This window comes from Megalobrama amblycephala, linkage group LG19, assembly GCF_018812025.1.
Source record: "Megalobrama amblycephala isolate DHTTF-2021 linkage group LG19, ASM1881202v1, whole genome shotgun sequence".
Classification (NCBI taxonomy): domain Eukaryota; kingdom Metazoa; phylum Chordata; class Actinopteri; order Cypriniformes; family Xenocyprididae; genus Megalobrama; species Megalobrama amblycephala.
Window position 1 is genome coordinate 26,769,871 of NC_063062.1, and position 21,018 is coordinate 26,790,888.

General features: G+C 35.5%; 1 protein-coding gene across 7 annotated transcripts in view; it reads left to right on the forward strand.

The window, feature by feature from the left end:
• LOC125254769 (rho GTPase-activating protein 42) overlaps positions 1-21,018 on the forward strand; it is a 186,378-nt gene that overhangs the window by 159,497 nt on the left and 5,863 nt on the right. For 4 of the 7 annotated variants that reach the window (XM_048169571.1, XM_048169572.1, XM_048169576.1 and 1 more), the window contains 6 exons: positions 643-802; positions 3,401-3,569; positions 6,566-6,940; positions 7,593-7,752; positions 12,357-12,419; positions 12,558-12,637. In XM_048169571.1, coding sequence (XP_048025528.1) covers positions 643-802; positions 3,401-3,569; positions 6,566-6,940; positions 7,593-7,752; positions 12,357-12,419; positions 12,558-12,637 — 1,007 coding nt within the window. The remainder of the gene's footprint in view (positions 1-642; positions 803-3,400; positions 3,570-6,565; positions 6,941-7,592; positions 7,753-12,356; positions 12,420-12,557; positions 12,638-21,018) is intronic. The other 3 variants (XM_048169575.1, XM_048169573.1, XM_048169577.1) reach the window with 1 other exon arrangement.

The window sequence follows — 21,018 nt, forward strand, 5'->3', positions numbered from 1 at the left end:
TGCAGCAAACAGACATATTGAATAATTTTAAAACCGTGTAGTGCATAAAATTTTTTGAACTATTGCATCACCTAGACACACACAGACATCAAGAATCGGCATATGAATCTCAACAATGGTGATTAAAAAATGAGTTTCCCGCTGCAATGCATGCTGGGTATCACCATAGGACAAAACTCCCATCATGCACTGCAGTATGAATAATTATTGTCACCACTGTTGAGGATTGTATGCTATATTTTCATGTATAAGCCTGATCGGTAATAGTTGCTCATTTTTATTTAGCATTGAAGAGTTACGATGGCATTTATTTAATGGAATTTCTAAGGCTGCGGCTGAAGTCAGCTGTAGTTCTTGTGTTTCTCTTTTCTTCATTTATTCTGCTTGTTAACAGCAGGTGTTCATCATTAATGTTCAGTCATCACTTAATTAATTGCTTAATTATCTCATTAACTTTAACTCTGCTTTAGTGTTATTTTAACACTATTTAGAGAGGGACCAAATGTACTCTGCGCAGAGTTGATTTAACTCTGGAGATTTTACTGTGTATATGTTTTTGTTGGTGTAAGTGGATTTTGTGGGGTAATTATTAATTGAATTTTGATATTGCTAAGAGGATTTGACTGACATGTGTCCCTGCAGTGTGTCCACTCACAGTGAGAGTAACATGATGACGGTGTCTAATCTGGGAGTGATCTTCGGCCCCACGCTCATGCGCTCACAAGAGGAAACCGTTGCCGCCATGATGAACATCAAATTTCAAAACATTGTGGTAGAAATTCTCATCGAAAATTTTGAAAAGGCAAGTAATATCAAAGATAATTCAGAACAATCTCCTGTAAAAAGAAGTATGCATTCATATCTCTATATAACTGTGTAAACTACCGTTCAAAAGTAAGGGAAGATCGGTAAGATTTAAAAAAGATGTTTTAGAAAGAAGTTTATTTTGCTCACTAAGGCTGTGTTTATTTGATCATAATACAGTAAAAACAGTAATATTGCGAGATATCATTATGAATTTATAATAATATTTTACAATTATACAGTCTTTACTGTTTTCTATTTGAATATACTGTATCACGGTACCACGCTTGAATTCACTGAGCTCCTGAGAGCGACCCGTTCTTTCACAAATGTTTGCAGAAGCAGTCTGCATGCCTAGATGCTTGATTTTTATACACCTGTGGCCATGGAAGTGATTGGAACACCTGAACAGAGATGTATAAAGTACTAGAGACCGAGACTTGAGTAAAAGTACAAGTGCTCTATCAAAAAAGTGACTTGAGTAGAAGTTGAAGTGCTCTTTAAGCACCACACTTAAGTAGAAGTACTAAAGTATTCAACATTTTTTGTACTTAAGTATTGCAAGTAGTTTATTTTTAAATTTACTACTCAAGTACTGAAAGTAAAAGTACAAGTATTGTGTTATGTAGTTATTAAAGAAAGTAGTCAAATGTTTGAACATCATATTCTTTTTATTATTTCATATGATAAACCTAAAGGACAATCACAATTCCTTTGGCTGTAACTTTTTGTAAACAAAAACAGATTAAGTGTGATTAAGTACCACTTGAGATGCAGACAAGTTGAGATGCTTTGTTTGTTGTCAGCACTTCGATTTCATTACCAAAAAGTTTATTTTGACTAATAGTGTAATTTTCTACCATATACAATTGAATAAAATTAACAGCTAGCTAACAACAACTTGCTTTGCACTTTTTTTCTGTTTTCACCTCACTCCAGTCTAAACTAGGCTAAATTATTTTTTTAGGTAATTTTTCTACACACTGTCATATAAATAACCTGAAAATACTGTAGTTCATTAAGATTAAATCTTACTAACCACTCTTACTAAAAAAATGGGGTAAGCACACTTATATTCTCATTTCAAGAGGTGTTCTGAGTAAATGATTTGTTTGTAACACTTTATAATATGGTTTGATTTGTTAACATTATATTAGTTAATGTATTAGACTAATAACCAACATGAACTAACCATGGTCAATACATTTGTTACTGTATTTATTAATCTTTGTTAATCTTAGTTAATAAAAATTCAGCTGTTCATTGTTTGTATATGTTACTTCACAGTGCACATTAACTATGTAAACAAATAGAGAGCAATTTGAGAGCAAGACAGCGCTCGTGTTGTTTTAAGACGGTGAATGCGCGCGCGCGGCCGGGGCGCTCTCTCTCTCTCTCTCTCTCTCGCTGCTCGTTCTTATATGCGCCCTGACAAGTGCAGCAGTCATTCTATTCTACATCACTCACCACCGTACAAATAAGACTTTGGCAGCCGCCAAAAACATTTCAGTGCAGGAAAACTCCTGCATTAGTTATGTCAGTGTAAATCTATACTACCATTAACCTATAAAACACTACTACACTATAAAAACGGCCGTGTGATTAAGCAGCACCAAATCTCTACGATTTATTTTTGGCAACAGTAGGCTGTCATAAAACAAGAGAAAGTTGACATTAGTCAACTTTCGGGTCAAAAATGGGTCAAAAAATTCAACGCGCTGCGTGACAGCCTTTATGATAGCTAGTTAACGTTAAGTGAACACCGCAGCATGTCGCTAGTTAGCAAAAGGGCTTAACTTACTGATGGGATGGAAGGTGGTGTTTTTGGTTCGTCCATCTTTTTCGCTGATCAAAAGGCAGAACGGGAGCACGCGCAGTCTTCTTAATCGCTTAATTCGCTCGATGTGCCAGCTTCATCAAACCTGCCATCCACCGTTCTGGCAGTGGTAATGTGGGTTTGGAATGGAATGATTCGTAACATTTAACGATGTAACGAGTAACGATGCAGCACATAAAAAAATATCGGAGTAAAAGTATTAAACTCATTGAAAATATGTACTGAAGTAAAAGTGGAAGTAGGAGAAAAAAATAATACTCTAGTAAAGTACAGATACCGCATTTTAGTACTTAAGTACAGTAGTGAAGTAGTTCTACTTCGTTACTATACATCTCTGCACCTGAATTCAATGATTTGGAGGGGTGTCCCAATACTTTTGGCAATATAGTGTATTTAAAAGTGTAATTTATTTTAAAATCTAATGGCAAAGCTGAACTTTCAGTCTTAAGTGTCACATGATCCTTCAGAAATCATTCTAATATGCTGATTTGTTTGCTGAAGAAACAATTCTTATTGTTATCATTATTTTCAGGAGCCTTTGATGAATAGAAAGATTAAAAGTCCAGCATAGAAATGCTGTTTTTACATGTTTTTGACATTAAATAGATTAGGCACTTTTGATCAATGTAATAAATGCTTGATAAGTACAACTATATTCTTTATTAATGGTAGAATATGTATGTATGGTTATATGCTTTTTGGAGCTTGCATCCCACATCAAACATCATCTTTCATATTTATTTGGGTGTGTCTTTACAGATATTTCATCAAGCTCCGGACCCTAATGTTCCCCTTCCGCAGCCTCAGTCTCGGCCGGGGTCTCGCAGGAGCAGAGCCATCTGCCTCTCATCTGGACCGCGCAAACCCAAGAGCCTCTACACACCCTCACTGTGCCTGGCTGACGCGGACAGTGAGTCTCACACTACCAGTAATCCTCACATTTCACATTCTCTGTTGATAGTACATCCACTCTGTACTGTGTTTCCTTATAACATAAGAAACTCATTTAATATTTTGACACCAGTACATTATTTAACACCATTACTTACTTTAATGGTGTTTGCTAAGGCTCGATAAAACAGGTGGAAAAAAATCGCATATACTTTCATTATAGGAGGGACGGAGGCTGCGTTCCACTCCAGTTTTAGATACGCCCTTGCGAACTTCCCTAAGCACTTCCCCTCGAGGGAATCCCTGCCGCCATTTTGAAGTGCATTCCACTTGGTGAAGTGGACGAGGGAAGTTTATATGGACAGACCCTCGATTTCTACTTCATATGTACACTTCAGGCAGCTCCATAACCCACAAGGCAACACGATTGTGACGTCACCGCATATCACGTTTAATTTACCCCACCACAAACAACTTTATGATATAATTGTTTTTTTTTTTTTTATATATATATATTTAAAACACACACATAAACATATAGAATGCTGCATTAAACAATTTTGTAAGGGGAAAAATTAAATAATAAATCAACTCCATAGCAGATTCCAAGTGATCAAGGGCTTATGACGTTCCAGTTCAGCCCATTGCAAAGGTTCCGCCAGTAGTGGGCACTCGTGCAACGTAAGCAATGACGTACATCCGAGTCAACGAGACTGAGGGAAGTTAGCGAGGGAAGGTCATAAAAAAACGAACTGGAACGCAGCCTAAGTCTTATAGTGACCAGAATATTATAGAGACTTTTATCTTACTTGGGCCAGTAAGTACCCACCTAGCAATGCTGTAGCATAGGGTGACCAGTCCCAGTTTCTGATGTCTTGTCCCCAACTAGAGCTGTCCATGGAAATATCTGTTTTATACCAATATATCCTGCTGGTTAACCTGCTTGTTAAATTAAAGATGTAATATAAGTCTAAGGTCTCCCTTGAATGTGTCTATGAAGTTTCAGTTCAAAATACCCCATAGATTTTTTTTAAAGGTGCCCTAGAACTTTTTTTTAAAAGATGTAATATAAGTCTAAGGTCTCCCCTGAATGTGTCTGTGAAGTTTCAGCTCAAAATACCACATAGATTTTTTTTTTATTCATTTTTTTTAACTGCCTATTTTGGGGCATAATTAGAAATGAGCCGATTCAGGGTGTGTGGCCCTTTAAATCCACGCCCCAAGAGCTCGCGCTTGCCTTAAACAACATAAAAAAAGTTCAAACAGCTAATATAACCCTCAAAATGGATCTTTACAAAGTGTTCGTCATGCAGCATGTCTAATCGTGTAAGTACAGTGTTTATTTTGATGTTTACATTGATTCTGAATTAGTTTGAGGCTGTGCTCCGTGGCTAACGGCTAATTCTACACTGTTGGAGAGATTTATAAAGAATGAAGTTGTGTTTATGCATTATACAGACTGTAAGTGTTTAAAAATGAAAATAGCGACGGCTCTTGTCTCCGTGAATACAGTAAGAAACGATGGTAACTTTAACCACATTTAACAGTACATTAGCAACATGCTAACGAAACATTTAGAAAGACAATTCACAAATATCACTAAAAATATCATGTTATCATGGATCATGTCAGTTATTATTGCTCCATCTGCCATTTTTTGCTATTGTCCTTGCTTGCTTACCTAGTCTGTTGATTCAGCTGTGCACAGATCCAGACGTCCTGCCCTTGTCTAATGCCTTTCATAATGTTGGGAACATGGGCTGGCATATGCAAATATTGGGGCGTACACCCTGACTGTTACGTAACAGTCGGTGTTATGTTGAGATTCGCCTGTTCTTCGGAGGTCTTTTAAACAAATGAGATTTATATAAGAAGGAGGAAACAATGGAGTTTGAGACTCACTGTATGTCTTCTCCATGTCAATATAAATTCAATTTTTAATTCTAGGGCACCTTTAAAGTAATACTGTTTGTATGTACTATATAACAGGGCCTGAACAGGATGTGTGATTTGCACACAATTTAAAATGTTCCAGAGAGATCTAACATCACAACGCAGTAATTTATACACACACACACACATCAAAACACATGGGTGAAAGTACACCCCGATATGTATGAAAAATAAAAAAGTAATAATTAACTAAACAATTACATTTGGAAAAATTGACTGATATTGTTCTCTAAAATGCTAAATTATAAGCCCAATTAAACATAAAATAACATTTGAAAAGTTGTAATTACTGGAAACAGTGTATTTACAGGTTATACAATATTAGTTATTTCAATTAGAAAATGTTACAATTATTTGTTAAATTCTGTTTTGTTTATCATATTTTTCTCTTTTGTCATTTCATATTTCAATATTTGTAAAGACATTTGCTATACTATTTATTGTTTTTCATAGTGTAATTTTTGGTGCAGATATGGTTTTAATACAGACATCATCATCATAATAATTACTGATAATAACAAATAATTGTTACAAAAATGTATTATCCCTGTTTTTTTAATTCCTGAAATTTCATGAAATGTTAAGAACATATCTGGGTCATATTTAATCTAAAATCAAAAGCAAGAAATATGAATTCATATTTACTTTTATTTTATGTAGAAGAAATTCTCATTCTTGTTTTTTTTTGTGTGTGTGATTATTATTATTATTATTACTTTATTGTTGTTTATACTTTGTGATAGCATTAATTTTACATCCTTATTTATGCTGATTAAAATATAAAATGCTGACAATCTAATCGCTATTAATAAGAATAATGGGATTTAGTGAAAATGCTGATACATTACAGTAAATCTGCTAAATTGTCATGAAAATCACACTATGCAAAAAAAGGCTTATAGACTCTTTATTTATTTATCTTCATATTTATTTTCATTTTAAAGTGAACTGTGACATGGACATTGTGACATTTTCATGTTCCACCTACAGTCGCTGTATAAATCTATGTAATAAATCTTATTGTATCACTTTAAGATATGTAGGTTTCAACTGCTGTGTGTCTTCTTCCTGCCCCTGCAGGCGATACATTCAGCAGTAGTTCAGGCAGCACTCCAATCGGCAGCATGGACTCCCTCTCCTCCCACTCCTCAGAGCAGAACAGCTCCTCCAAAACCTGCTCCTCTCCACAGCCCAAAGACAAGCCCCCCTTCCCCGGCCTGCGGCAGACCCCTTCCTCCCTGTCCTCCGGCGAGCCGCAGGGCCCCACCTGCACCAGCAGTCCAGACTCCAGCTCCAGAGAGGACACGGCCCGTGTGGAATGGGACTCCTGTGGTGTGAACTCAGCTGCCAGATCTTCACCAGCACCCACAAAGGCTCCTCACTTAGCAGGAATCAGATCAGCACAGCTTAACCGCTCCAACGCCCCATCTCTAAGATCTTTACACATCGTAGAAGGTAGGAGCCAAACGCATACTTCTTGGAATAATTAAGAATTTGAATTTGAATCTTCAAGTCAAGGTTGCATTTATTCGGTCAAAATACAGTAAAACAGTAATATTGTGAAATATTATTACAATTTCAAATTGTATCATATTATGTTTTAAAATGTAACTTATTCCACTTATGGCAAAGCAAAATTTTCAGCATCCATTGCTTGAGTTTTCAGTGTACCATGATCCTTCAGAAATCATTCTAATATACTGATTTGCTGCTCAAGACACATCCCTTATTATTATTATTATAAATGGTGTAAACAGTTTTAGCTGCTAAATATATTTTGTGGAAATTTGCGTTCCCTACCATTCAGAAGTTTGGGTAGCACACATTTAATTGACATTTATAATGTTAAAAAAGTTTTATATTTCAAATAAACACTTTTTTGAAACTTTCTATTCATTAAATAATCCTGAAAAAAAGGATCAGTTTCAAACATCAAAAATATTAACCAGTAAAAAACTATTTTCAACATTGATAATAAGAATTATTATCAATACTTGAGCAGCAAATCATCATATTAGAATGATTTCTGAAGGATCATGTGACACAAGACTGACAAAGAAATCAGCATTTAGTAATTTTGTACTTTTCTGCTTTGGGCTATCTGGAGGTCTTAAGAGCTCTGTGGGCTCTGTACAGAGTCTAGCATGTGTGGAGCATAAAGACGGCACCAGACCCGCCACCTACCATGATCTGCCACCTAAAACGATCCTGCGTCGAAAGCTGGACAACAGCAGCTCTACAAACGGCTATCAGAGACCAGGATCGGTGTAAGTGAAACTCTTTATCAGTATCCAAGCCACTGATGCTAAACCTCACCCTGTGAGCGAATCAAAAGTTTATGGTTCAGTGACAGATCTCAGGCAACATTTGAGGATGAAGATGATGAAAAAAAAGATGCCTTTGAAATGAATGTACTCTTTGTATTTTTGTTGTCAAACATGTCATATGTTGTTGTTTTTTTTTAAAGTGAGTGTCCTCATCCTCAAGTTTTCAGACATATCAGACATAGACATTTTTTTTTTTTTTTTTTTTTACAAATATTAAAGCAGAACTAAGTAACTTTTTTACCTTCATAAATAGTTTTCTAAGTCCTTACGATGGTTAATTGACTTGCAGTGGTGTGTTTGAGGCGAGCGCTAACCCCCTCTGGCACGTCTACGCCAGAAAACAGCACTTGCAAGTTGAGCTGCGCCGACCGGACACAATCTCGCCTCATGTTCACGTTCACGCGAGAGTGACAAAATGCTTTACGGTAATTCAAAAACAATGTATATATTATGACTTTATAAGACAATTTCGAAAATTACCCACCTCCATCGAGATTTCTTGTACTGTATTTGCAAAACTACTGCGCTGGTGAGCGTTGTAGTCGTTGTAGTCCAGAGCTGCGCTTGGAGTATTTACGACAGTGTGATTCACTGAAGGAACCTGTAGGGGGAGCTTCGCAAATCTTACTGAGTTTTCTTTTAGGTGACACTAAATAATAAATAAAAATAAAATAATGTCCCATTAGTTAACATTAGTTAATGCATTAACTAACATTGATAATGAGCAGTATTTTTTTTACAGTATCTATTCATCTATTTTACATTTGTTAGTAAAAATACAACTGTTCATTGTTAGTTCATTAAATAATATTAACAGATAATTTTTTTTTTATTTTAATCATGTGTTAGTGAATGTTAGCATTAACATTAAGATTAATAAATGCTTAGAAGTATTTTTCATTGTTAGTTTTTATTACAAATGTTACAAATGGATCCTTTTTGTAAAGTGTTACCCAAAATGCCTTTCTGCATGTTGATTACACCACCCTGACTTTAGAAGAAATTGCTTCGACAGGCAAATGTTTTAAAAAATACTAGTAATAATTTAAAACAAAACAAATAAAATTAAGATCTCAGTGCAGTTGATTTGATCATGTATGCTGTATATTGAACTTAGTGTTTGTGTGAATTGCATTTTCAGTGTGTTTAAAATTAAATGAAATGGGTATAATTCACCTGAAAATGAAAGTAATATCATTTACTCATCCTGAATGAATTTCTGCAAACACCTCAGAAGTAGATATTTGAGGAATGCTGGTGACCAAAACAGAGAAAAATACAGGTTTGGAATGGCATGAGAGTGAGTAAATGGTGACAGATGTTTCATTTTTATGTGAATCTTCTCTTTATCTTCTCTTCAGTGAAGGATGGTTTGACCTGTCAATTCCATTACTTCATTGACAGCTTTTATAGACCCTTTTACAGCCCACGTGATCAAATAGTTGCGTGCGCATTTTGGCAACTCCAGTGGTGTTGTTCCCCAGTGGTTCTAATGTATTAGCAACCCCCGAAAGTTTTAAATATATATATATATATATATATATATATATATATATATATATATGAGCAATATCACACGAGTAGCCGTGCGATATGGCTGTATATCAGCACGCTGTGATTCGTCCGTAGGTAATCACAGCGTGCTGATATACAGCCATATCGCACGGCTACGAGTGTGATATTGCGTTTATACAACAGTTCGACGGCACGAGTGTGTAAATAAATAAGAACAACAACAGAGTGTCTTTAAAACCCTCTTTTGTGCAGCACTACTTCCTTCCACCACGGATTCAAATCTCAATTTGACAGTTGGACCAAGCCTCCGTTACTAATTCTAAAACGTCACTTCAGAACTAGTAACGAAGGAACGTTTCAAAACTCAAGTTGTCAGTTGAACCAAGTCTCCGTTACTAACTCTAAAACGTCACTTTAGAACTAGTAACGAAGGAACGTTGAGTCGCTTCATTGAAACACATTGAATTTTGTACAGTATTAGAGAGAGAGAGCGCGAGAGAGAGAGAGAGAGAGAGAGAGAGAGAGAGAGAGAGAGAAAAGAGTAGGCTATTACCTGTGTCTGGTATGTTGCATTACATTCATTCTTCAAGTCGATGTCCATAATATTATATCCTTTATACAAGTCCGTTTGAATGTCCGCTGAGGAAAGCGATCTTTGTATTTGTCCTTTTTTACAGTTTGGGAATTTTCCATAAAATCCATTACACCACAGCGCTAAAACAACTTCCTTTTGCAAAAGTTCCTTTAAAGCGGAACTCAGTAAGATTTGCGAAGCTCCCCCTACAGGTTCCTTCAGTGAATCACACTGTCGTAAATACTCCAAGCGCAGCTCTGGACTACAACGACTACAACGCTCACCAGCGCAGTAGTTTTGCAAATACAGTACAAGAAAGAGGAGGTGGGTAATTTGCAAATACAGTACACTCGATGGAGATGGGTAATTTTTGAAATTGTCTTATAAAGTCATAATATATTCATTGTTTTTGAATTACCGTAAAGCATTTTGTCACTCTCGCGTGAACGTGAACATGAGGCGAGATTGTGTCGGGTCGATGCAGCTCAACTTGCAAGTGCTGTATTCTGGCGTAGACGTGCCAGAGGGGGTTAGTGCTCGCCTCAAACACACCACTACAAGTCAATTAACCATCGTTAGGACTTAGAAAACTATTTATGAAGGTAAAAAAGTTACTTAGTTCTGCTTTAAATTTAAAAGTCTCTTGTGCTTCACTGACTCATTCTCCTGTAAAGTGTTGCCGCCATCTAATGGCGTATTAATGTAATGTTCACTCAATCCATATTACTTAATGGACATTTATATAAAATCATATTTATTAACAATAATATTTAGAACAACAAATAAGCACAATTGTACAGTTCAGTCAAACATAAAGCACTAGTTATTAAAAAAATATAGGTCACCATTTACGCTTGTATGTGGGTTTTACAAATATTTAACGAATGAAAAGGATTTTAAAGAGCTTGTGACAAAACCTCCTTACTCCATTGGATCCTTAAACTGTCAATCAAAAAAAAAAAAGATTGTAAAGCGTTTTCTTTACTCAAAAAACCATATGTTTATAAAGTTTAATGTTTTACGTATTTGAAAAATACGTAAATATGTTTTACGTATTAGAGTCTGATATGTCCCGTCTAGTTGTAGCCTGTAGCCTTGTAGCCATGTGCTATATAAGGATGTAACGTAACGTTTATTATTATCAAACTTAATATAGCACAATTCGACTTGCTCTGTAACAAATAATAGATTAATAAGACCAAAGATTGCCCGTTCTATGTACTCAAATTGAATTATGTCTCATGTTTAACCACTATAAGAGCCAGCGGCAAATCCCCGAGGCACTGGCCGAGATGAAGCTGTTCTCGGCGGTTACAGAAGCACTGAACGGCCGCTGACGCACTCGAGCTTGCATCTCCGAAAACGTCAAAACAAATTGTAAAATAGGCTCTGTTATTAAATATGAGTCACATATTTCAGGTCTAAACAACTACATTCTCGCCTAAAAAACTATTAAAACTACAGTTCGTGGTACAAGAAGTAGTATTTGTAAAAATTACGGTGCCATGACGGTCACTTCAAGCGGAGTGATACAAACGGTGAAAAGGCAGTAGGAGTGCTGTTATCACTAAAATATCGCATGGCTATCAACCAATCAAATTCGAGAACAAGACAGAACTGTTGTATAAATATATATATAATATAAGTGGAGTGGATAGAAGACGTTAGCAGATGGCCAAATATACAGTGGCCAGATATAGATATAGATATATATATATATATCTGGCCACTGTATATTTGGCCATCTGCTAACGTCTTCTGCTAACGTCTTTCAGGTTTTAGAAAAACATTACATCATGAGAAACATAAAAGAATTTATTAAAAGTACATAGTGAGGGAACATTGTGCAGTAATTTATAGTGTAGTTGTTGGCTGGGGTTGAAGCTGCTGAATGGAGACTGATTGCAGTTGTTTTGTTTTGTTTTTTTGGCACAAGTTTTAATTACACTGCTGAAAGGGTTGATGTGACCCAGCATTGGTTTTTAAAACCTCTCTGCAAGGAAGGATATATCGTTTTGTTTGAGTTATCGTGACAGAGGAAGAAAAGAAACATCACGACACTTAAGTGGACTTGATTCCAATACCCTTTTTTCTTATATAAACTTCAAGTGTTAGCAACATGTTGATTTGAAAAATGTTTGCCCTGAGATGTGTAAGTTACTTTAACAGTTATAAATTGTACATAAATCACTGCTTTAGAGGTAATCCTCACATCTGTATACTATGCATTATGTGCATGTCCTTATTCTTCGTTTGTTGAACTCCATATCTACCAGTACTGAATGTAGAATTTTGGCTTTTTCTTTTTTCTTTTTTTTCTTTTTTTACTTTTTGTGTAAATCACACTGTTGCCACCTGCCTAGTTAAAATGGTTTGTTCAGCCAGCCTAATTCTTGTGACGTTAAATCATGACGTCTGTAATCATCCAGAAATTTGGCATGGTTTTATGTTCCAGGGTGGCTGCCAGAGCGTTGCTGTTTGAGAACCCATCAGCTTTAAAACCTCCTCCCTTAGGAAGGTAAAAATTGGCACATTGCATAAAAACATAACTGTTTAATAATTATGGCAATCAACTTTATAAAACCAACAAATTGTCTTTTAAAACAGTGTATGGGCACATCCTCGAATTTTATCTTTTCATGATTTTAATCCACAGAGATGCCAAAGCCATATATTCCTGTGAAGCCGAACACAGCAATGAGCTGAGTTTCCCACAGGGGGCTCACTTCTCCAACGGTGAGTCTGTCTATATATCATTCTGTCTATCGTTCTGTCATTCCATTCTATCTATATCTATCTAACTATCTATCCATTAGGGGTGTACGGAACACAAAAATCATGGTTCGGTACGTACCTCGGCTTTGAAGTCACGGTTCGGTATGTTCTCAGAGAGGAAAAACTAAACATAAAAACCTTTTTTATTACCTTTTTATTAAACAGTGGTTTACTGAACAAATTGTGGCTTATAAATCTCTTTAAAGGTGCCCTCGAATGAAAAATTGAATTTATCTTGGCATAGTTAAATAACAAGAGTTCAGTACATGGAAATGACATACAGTGAGTCTCAAACTCCATTGTTTCCTCCTTCTTATATAAATCTCATTTGTTTAAAAGACCTCCAAAGAACAGGCGAATCTCAACATAACACCGACTGTTACGTAACAGTCGGGGTGTACGCCCCAATATTTGCATCTGCCAGCCCACGTTTCCAACATTATAAAAGGCATTAGACAAGGGCAGCCAGTATTAACGTCTGGATGTGCACAACCAAATCATCAGACTAGGTAAGCAAGCAAGAACAATAGCGAAAAATGGCAGATGGAGCAATAATAACTGACATGATCCATGATAACATGATATTTTTAGTGATATTTGTAAACTGTCTTTCTAAATGTTTCGTTAGCATGTTGCTAATGTACTGTTAAATGTGGTTAAAGTTACCATCGGTTATTACTGTATTCACAGAGACAAGAGAGCTGTCGCTATTTTCATTTTTAAACACTTGCAGTCTGTATAATTCATAAACACAACTTCATTCTTTATAAATCTCTCCAACAGTGCAGCATTAGCCGTTAGCCACGGAGCACTATCAAACTCATTCAAAATCAGAAGTAAACAATATAACAGTATACAATACTCACATAATCTGACGCATGCATGCCACATGCATGACGAACACTTTGTAAAGATCCATTTTGAGGGTTATATTAGCTGTGTAAACTTTGTTAAGGCACTGTTTAAGGCAAGCGCGAGCTCCGTGGGCGGAGAGCACAGGATTTAAAGGGGCCGCAGCAGAAAATCGGCGTGTTTATAATTATGCCCCAAAATAGGCAGTTAAAAAAATTAATTAAAAAAAATCTATGGGGTATTTTAAGCTGAAACTTCACAGACACATTCAGGGGACACCTTAGACTTATATTACATCTTTTAAAAACATAATCTAGGGCACCTTTAAATAAATAAATAATCAAGGTTATGAGGTGCATTATGTGAATGCTTGGCTAAAGAGATGTGTCTTTAATCTAGATTTAAACTGAAAGGGTGTGTCTAAGCCTCGGACATTATCAAGAAGGCTATTCCAGAGTTTAGGAGCCAAATGCGGAAACACTCTCCCTCCTTTAGTTGACTTATATATCCTAGGTGCTACAGAAAGTCCAGAGTTTTTTACCTTAAAGAGAGTAATGGATTGTAGGGCGATAGAAGATTGGTTAAATACACAGGAGCTGAACCATTTAGGGTCTTAATCGATATGGAACTTAAAGGGTTAGTTCACCCAAAAACCTTTGTTCATCTTCAGAACACAAATTAAGATATTTTTTGATAAAATCCAATGGCTCAGTGAAACGTGCATTGCCGGCAAGATAAATAACACTTTCAGATGCCCAGAAAGCTACTAAAGACATATTTAAAACAGTTAATGTGACTACAGTGGTTCAACCTTAATGTTATGAAGCGACGAGAATACTTTTTGTGCGGCAAAAAAACAAAATAACGACTTTTGAAGTTTTACAAATCTTTTGTTTTGAATCAGTGGTTCGGAGCGTGTATCAAACCACCAAAGTCACACACCCCAGTGGAGAACCATTGAAATTTCAAAACACTTCTGACGTAATGAAGAATCATTTACTGAAATAACATGACTTTGGCAGTTTGAGAGGGAACCTACGGAAGAGGATTAGGGCCAAGCAATAATAAAAAAATAAAACCATCTCGAGATTAAAGTTGTTAAATTTCAAGAAAAAACTCGTTAAATTTCGAGAAAAAAGTTGAGATAAAATGTTGAGAATAAAGTCATTAAATTACGCGAAAAAAGTCATTAAATTACGAGAACAAATTCGTTAAATTATGAGAAAAATGTTGTTAAATTTCAAGAAAAAAGTCGAGATAAAATGTTGAGAATAAAGTCATTAAATTACGAGAAAAAATTGATTAAATTACGAGAACAAATTAATTAAATTATGAGAAAAATGTTGTTAAATTTCAAGAAAAAAGTCGAGATAAAATGTTCAGAATAAAGTCATTAAATTACGAGAACAAAGTTGTTAAATTTCAAGAAAAAAGTCGAGATAAAATGATGAGAATAAAGTCATTAAATTACGAGAATAAAGTCATTAAATTACGCGAAAAAAGTCATTAAATTACGAGAACAAATTCGTTAAATTATGAGAAATGTTGTTAAATTTCAAGAAAAAAGTCGAGATAAAATGTTGAGAATAAAGTCATTAAATTACGAGAAAAAATTTATTAAATTACGAGAACAAATTCATTAAATTATGAGAAAAATGTTGTTAAATTTCAAGAAAAAAGTCGAGATAAAATGTTGAGAATAAAGTCATTAAATTATGAAAAAAAGTTGCTAAATTACAAGAACAAATTCATTAAATTACGAATTTGATCTCATAATTTAATGACTTTTTTCTCATAATTTAATAACTTTATTCTCAACATTTTATCTCGACTTTTTTCTCAAAATTTAACAAGTTTTTTCTCATAATTTAATGAGTTTATTCTCAACATTTTATCTCGACTTTTTTCTTGAAATTCAACGAGTTTTTTCTCGTAATTTAATGAGTTTATTCTCAACATTTTATTTCGACTTTTTTCTCGAAATTTAACGAGTTTTTTCTCGAAATTTAACAACTTTAATCTCGAGATGGTTTTATTTGTTTATTATTGCTTGGCCCTAATCCTCTTCCGTAGGAACCAGTGTAGAGATGATAAAATTGGGGTTATATGATTTGACCTGGTAAGAACTGCATCTGCTGCATTTTGGACTGCATTTTGGACTAAATGTAGTTTGGTTATTGAGGATGCAGGACGACGACCTTGTAGTGCATTACAGTAATCCAGTCTAGTGGTCATGCATGAACTAGCTTTTCTGCATCAGAAACGGATAACATGTTTCATAGCTTAGCGATGTGTCTGAGGTGGAAGAAGGCTGTTTTTGTAACATTTCAAATATGATTAGGTCTTTAACTGGAGAGGAAGAAGTAACAGTATGTAGTGAATGTGACAGACATAATTCACCTTTGTTATTAAGTGTAGTTCTGTACACTGTGTTTCTGCATAACTGTTTAGGGATCGCGGTCCCTTTAAATGTTCGGAATGCGTGATGACGTAAAACGCTGGTCAGTGCCATCTTTCTGTTTTGTTGTATTCATTGAAAAATAGACAACACACGCATTCGTGTGCTCAAAGTGAGAAGTTGTCCTTTGCAAATTACTGCAATTTCCACAAGTACATCCTTCAGGGGTTGCCAACCACATTCCTGGAGGGCCCCCAACACTGCATGTTTTCCATGTCTCCTTAATCAAACACACCTGATTCAGATCATCAGCTCTAGAGACTTGAAATGAGTGTGTCAGATAAAGGAGAAATACAAAATATGCAGTGTTGGGGGCCTCCAGGATCGTGGTTGGGAACCACTGTTCTAAGTGAAAGTGACTTGACATATTTGGAATTTGTGTTCTGCATTTCACCCATCCAAGTGGACAGCAGTGAGTATTGAAAACACACACACCGTGTACGCACACCCGGAGCAGTGGGCAGCCATTTTTGCTGCAGTGCCCAGGGAGTGATTGGGGGTTAGGTGCCTTGCTAATGAGAGTAAAAGAGAGCGCTGGTCATTCACTCCCCTCACCTACAGGTTTTTGGTCCAATAAGTAATACCTCAGTCTCAGTGTAATTTAATAGAAGAAAATTACCAATATCATCCAATATTTTATCTTTAACACACTGTGTCAACTTGGATGATTTAGAGATTTCATCATGTCATGATTAAAGGGTTACTTCAGGATTTAGCATTAAGCTTTGTATTAGTAGAATACCACTAGTATTTTCAAATTACCATGCTTTCCCCCTTCATATCAGCCCGAGATGAGAGATTTATGCATTTTTATTCTGTAAAAAAGCCTCCGATGATGCAAAAATCGTCATTTTGCGTCATCGGAGGCTTTTTTGGCCAGAGGCTTAAAACTACAGCCAGTAATAGCAGGTAGTTCCGCATTTTTTCACCACGCCCATACATATGCGCGTTTGAGGTTACTCACGGACATAGATCAAAGATTTCATCAAAAGTGGGTGTCAATTATATTTTTAAGCTTACAGTAATTAACTTTATTTTGTCTGCACTACATCAGTGGTTCATCTCGCAAATTTATCGGTCTCTGCAGTCATCTCAACCAATACAGCAACAGGCTTTTGTGGTAACGTTAGCATAAATAGATAAATCGACTAACTCAGTTTTACAGAACAGTGGCTTTACTTTGATAACAGTCAACTTATATGCAACTTATATGTAATTGTCTATCTAACATTACTTTGCTAAGTTTGCAGTTTTACTGCTACCTACAACACTACATATAGGCTACTGTGTTATCAGAAATAGAGTCCAGTATCAGCGAGTCTTACCTAGGCGAATACGCTTAGTACCAGATGCCCAGGCTGTTCGTCCTCTGGGAAAGTGAATATCGATGGTATCGCGGTGTCCTTCAGAATGGTTCTCTTCATTGCAAGGATATTTGGTTCGTAGTCCTCGTGCTTGAAATGGAGACTACATATTCTGCGTTTTTTTAGGTTTTCTATCATCTCCAAACTTCGGGTGTTTGATGGCCCGCAGCCACTGTTTACATCGCTCCAAATCTTTAACTTAATCGGAAAATGATGGAAACTTGCTTGTCCTTTCCTGGTTTTGGGTGTACATCCAGGTACAAAGCAATTTAGCACCATTTCGCTGTAAATGTATGAACTAACTCACGATTTATAGAATTAATATGTAACAAAGCAAGCCTAGTTGTTTGAATTTTCCTGGTAATGCCGCCTGTAACCGATAGGCGTGGTTTGGGCGTGGCCTCGCAAGGGCAGCAAAACAAGTGCATTCAAAACAAGTGCATAGTCAAAAATACATTTTCTGCCTTTTCTCAGTCTAGAAAGCTCCAAATTCAAAAATAATTTCACATTTCTACTACATAAATGACCAATTTTAAATACACATTCATCTTTCCAGGGGTGAAGTACCCCTTTAAATATATAACTGAGTATCATTAGCATAACAGTGGAAACTAATTCCATGTTTTCTAATTATATTACCAAGAGGCAGCTTGTATATTGAAAATAGCAGAGGGCCTAGAACAGACCCTTGTGGCACTCCATAATTTACTGACGTTGACTTGGATAGTTCCCTGTTTAAATAAACTAAATAGTAGCAGTCAGATAGGTTCGATCTAAACCACCCTAAGAGTATTTTATGATCTATAGTGTTGAACGCAGCACTAAGATCAAGTAAAGCTAGTTTTGAGATGCAGCCTTGGTCATTAGCTAGAAGTAAGTCATTTGTATTTTCAACAAGCACAGTTTCTGTGGTCTGTAATTTGTCCAATTCATTTACAGGGTACCCACTCATCCTGGAAAACCTTGAAAACCTGGAAAATTGATGACAAATTTTCCAGTCCTGGAAAACACATGGAAAATTAGAGAAAATGTCCTGGAAAATCTTGTAGTTGTCCTGGAAAATTATTTTTTATAAAGTTCTTGGGTTTTTCTTTAGTTAAGAGTTTATCACTGACCTAAAACAATCACCATTAGTTGCAGAAAGTGCGATGTTCAGGAATGCTGAGTTTTGACGTGAGAGTAGTATTGACACATATATATATGACACATGTCATGAATATGAAGGAGGTTTTATGAATGTTTATGACAACTGTCATTAAGTGTCATTCGCTCAATTGTGTCATTTTTAATGCAAAGATGACATTGTTTGAGATGTCCGAGTTATGACAACTTGACATAAACCAATACATCATAACCTGTCAGTGTCTTTGTCATGACAACTTGACATCATTTAGCTTTATGGGTTAACATTACATTAAACTGTCATGTGGTTGGTTTTGACATTGGCTGTCATGAAGCCATTATAATAGTGTCATAAATATGTATCTTGAGCTCAAGTACAGTGGTACAAATTGAACTTGTCATTAAATTGTCATTAAGTGACAATACTCTGACAAATAATTTTATAACAGCGTCATGACTATTTTTCATTTCATGTTTTTTTTGTTTTTGTTTTTTGTTTTTTTAAGTTTCCACCAACAGAAGGTCAGATAATAGACAATTTCAAATTTCGTAAAAAAGATGACACTGTTATAAAATAATGGTAACACTTTATTTTAGAGTCTTTTAACTAGTTGCTTATTACTATTAGCATTCATATGGCTAAAATATTGGCTATTTATTAATACTTATAAAGCACATATTAATGCCTTATTCTGCATGACCTTATTCTACATTCTTAATCCTACGCAATACCTAAACCTAACAATTAACTATAATAAGCAGTAAATTAAGAGTTTGAGGGAAAAGTCATAGTTAATCGTTTATATATGTGTTCCCTATACTGAAGTGTTACCAAAATAATGTAATGTAATGTTAACCCATAAAGCTAAGTAGTTTTTTAAGTTTGATAATTAATCTGCTATGTCATGTTTATGACAGGTTATGATGTTTTGCTAATGTCAAGTTGTCATGACAAAGACACTGACAGGTTATGATGTGTTGGTTTATGTCAAGTTGTCATAACTCGGACATCTCAAACAATGTCATATTTGCATTAAAAATGACATAATTGAGCGAATGACATTTAATGACAGTTGTCATAAACATGCATAAAACCTCCTTCATATTCATGACACGTGTCATGTCAAGATTATGAAGGTGTCATGTCAGTCTTATGCACACCCCTTCAAGTAAAGTGTTACCGAAAAGACACGTTAACTGCAAAAGAATTAAGAATTAAGGTGAAAAATTAAGTGTGAAACCATCAGAAACCCTTTAGTCTTCAGCGCCACCATTTTCCAGAACTGCAACCTACCTGGATTATCCAGGAGTGCGAGGTGTCAGGATCTCAGACTTAGATTAGGTAAAGAATCCTAAAAAATGCCCCCCATTTAAGAATCACATACTGAATTGTAGTAAAATACAAGACAGATTTTTTTTTATAGGCTTTATAGACAGACAGATTGAGAGTGACTCTTAAGGGCCAGCACCACATCCTCTTGTACCTTTTTAGTCCATCTCTTACCCTGAAAAGTCCACCTTGCAAAGATAATGATCTTCCAAAACTTACTGCCAAAAAAATAGAAGTGTGTATCAGTAGTTAAGTAATGACAATAAACTATGGAATCTTGTTTTCACCACTGAATAGTAAATAAAAAATGTTAGCCTAATTGCAACATAAACTTGCAATTGCGAGAAAAAAAATCAGAATAGCGAGATAAAAAGTAAAAGTAAGTCGCAATTACCTTTTTTTTTTTTTAACGGAAACAATCTTCCATAGTCATAATGTATGATTAAGAGTCAAGTCATTTTATAGTTAAGTCATGGCAATAAAACTTTTAAAGACTTAGAAAGCAATATATTACTTTAGGGCGTAATCCCATTCTTTTATTCCCATTGTTGTAAAATTGAAAATTTCCTGGAAAAGTCCTGGAAAATTATCGCTGAAAAAGAGTGGGAACCCTGATTTAGATCTAGTTGTGGTTTCTTGTCTCTGGATGTGACCCAGAGATAGATACAAGTTAATAATATTGAGAAGAGGCTCTTCTGCTACAGATAACAACTCTTTCAGTAATTTAGTGGGTATTGGATTTAATAAACATGTTGATTTAGATGCAATGATACGTTTATTTGGCTCTTCCTGTCCTATAGTTGTAAATCACTGCAATTGTTCTTAAAAAAAATGGACAGAATTTGAAAAATGAGACTATTGAAAGTAACAAAACAAAGTTTATTGCCATTATTGGACGGGGGGGCACGCTATGTAATGTCTAGAAGTTTTATTCACGCATCAACTGAAACATAGACTAAAAGATTGATTTTGGGATTTAAGAATCAATATCGATTAGTTAAAATGAAGGTATATAAAACTAGGTGTTTTAGATGAAGTTCTGCATGTGTAAAACTATCTTTCTGTAACGATCACCGTCTGTTCCTGTCACTCCCCGGACTACATCTCCCATCATCCTCTCTGCCACTCACCTGCACACACTTCACACTAATCACTAATCACCACACCCAGCTGCAGCTCATTATCAGGACTATATAAGACTCTCACACACACCACC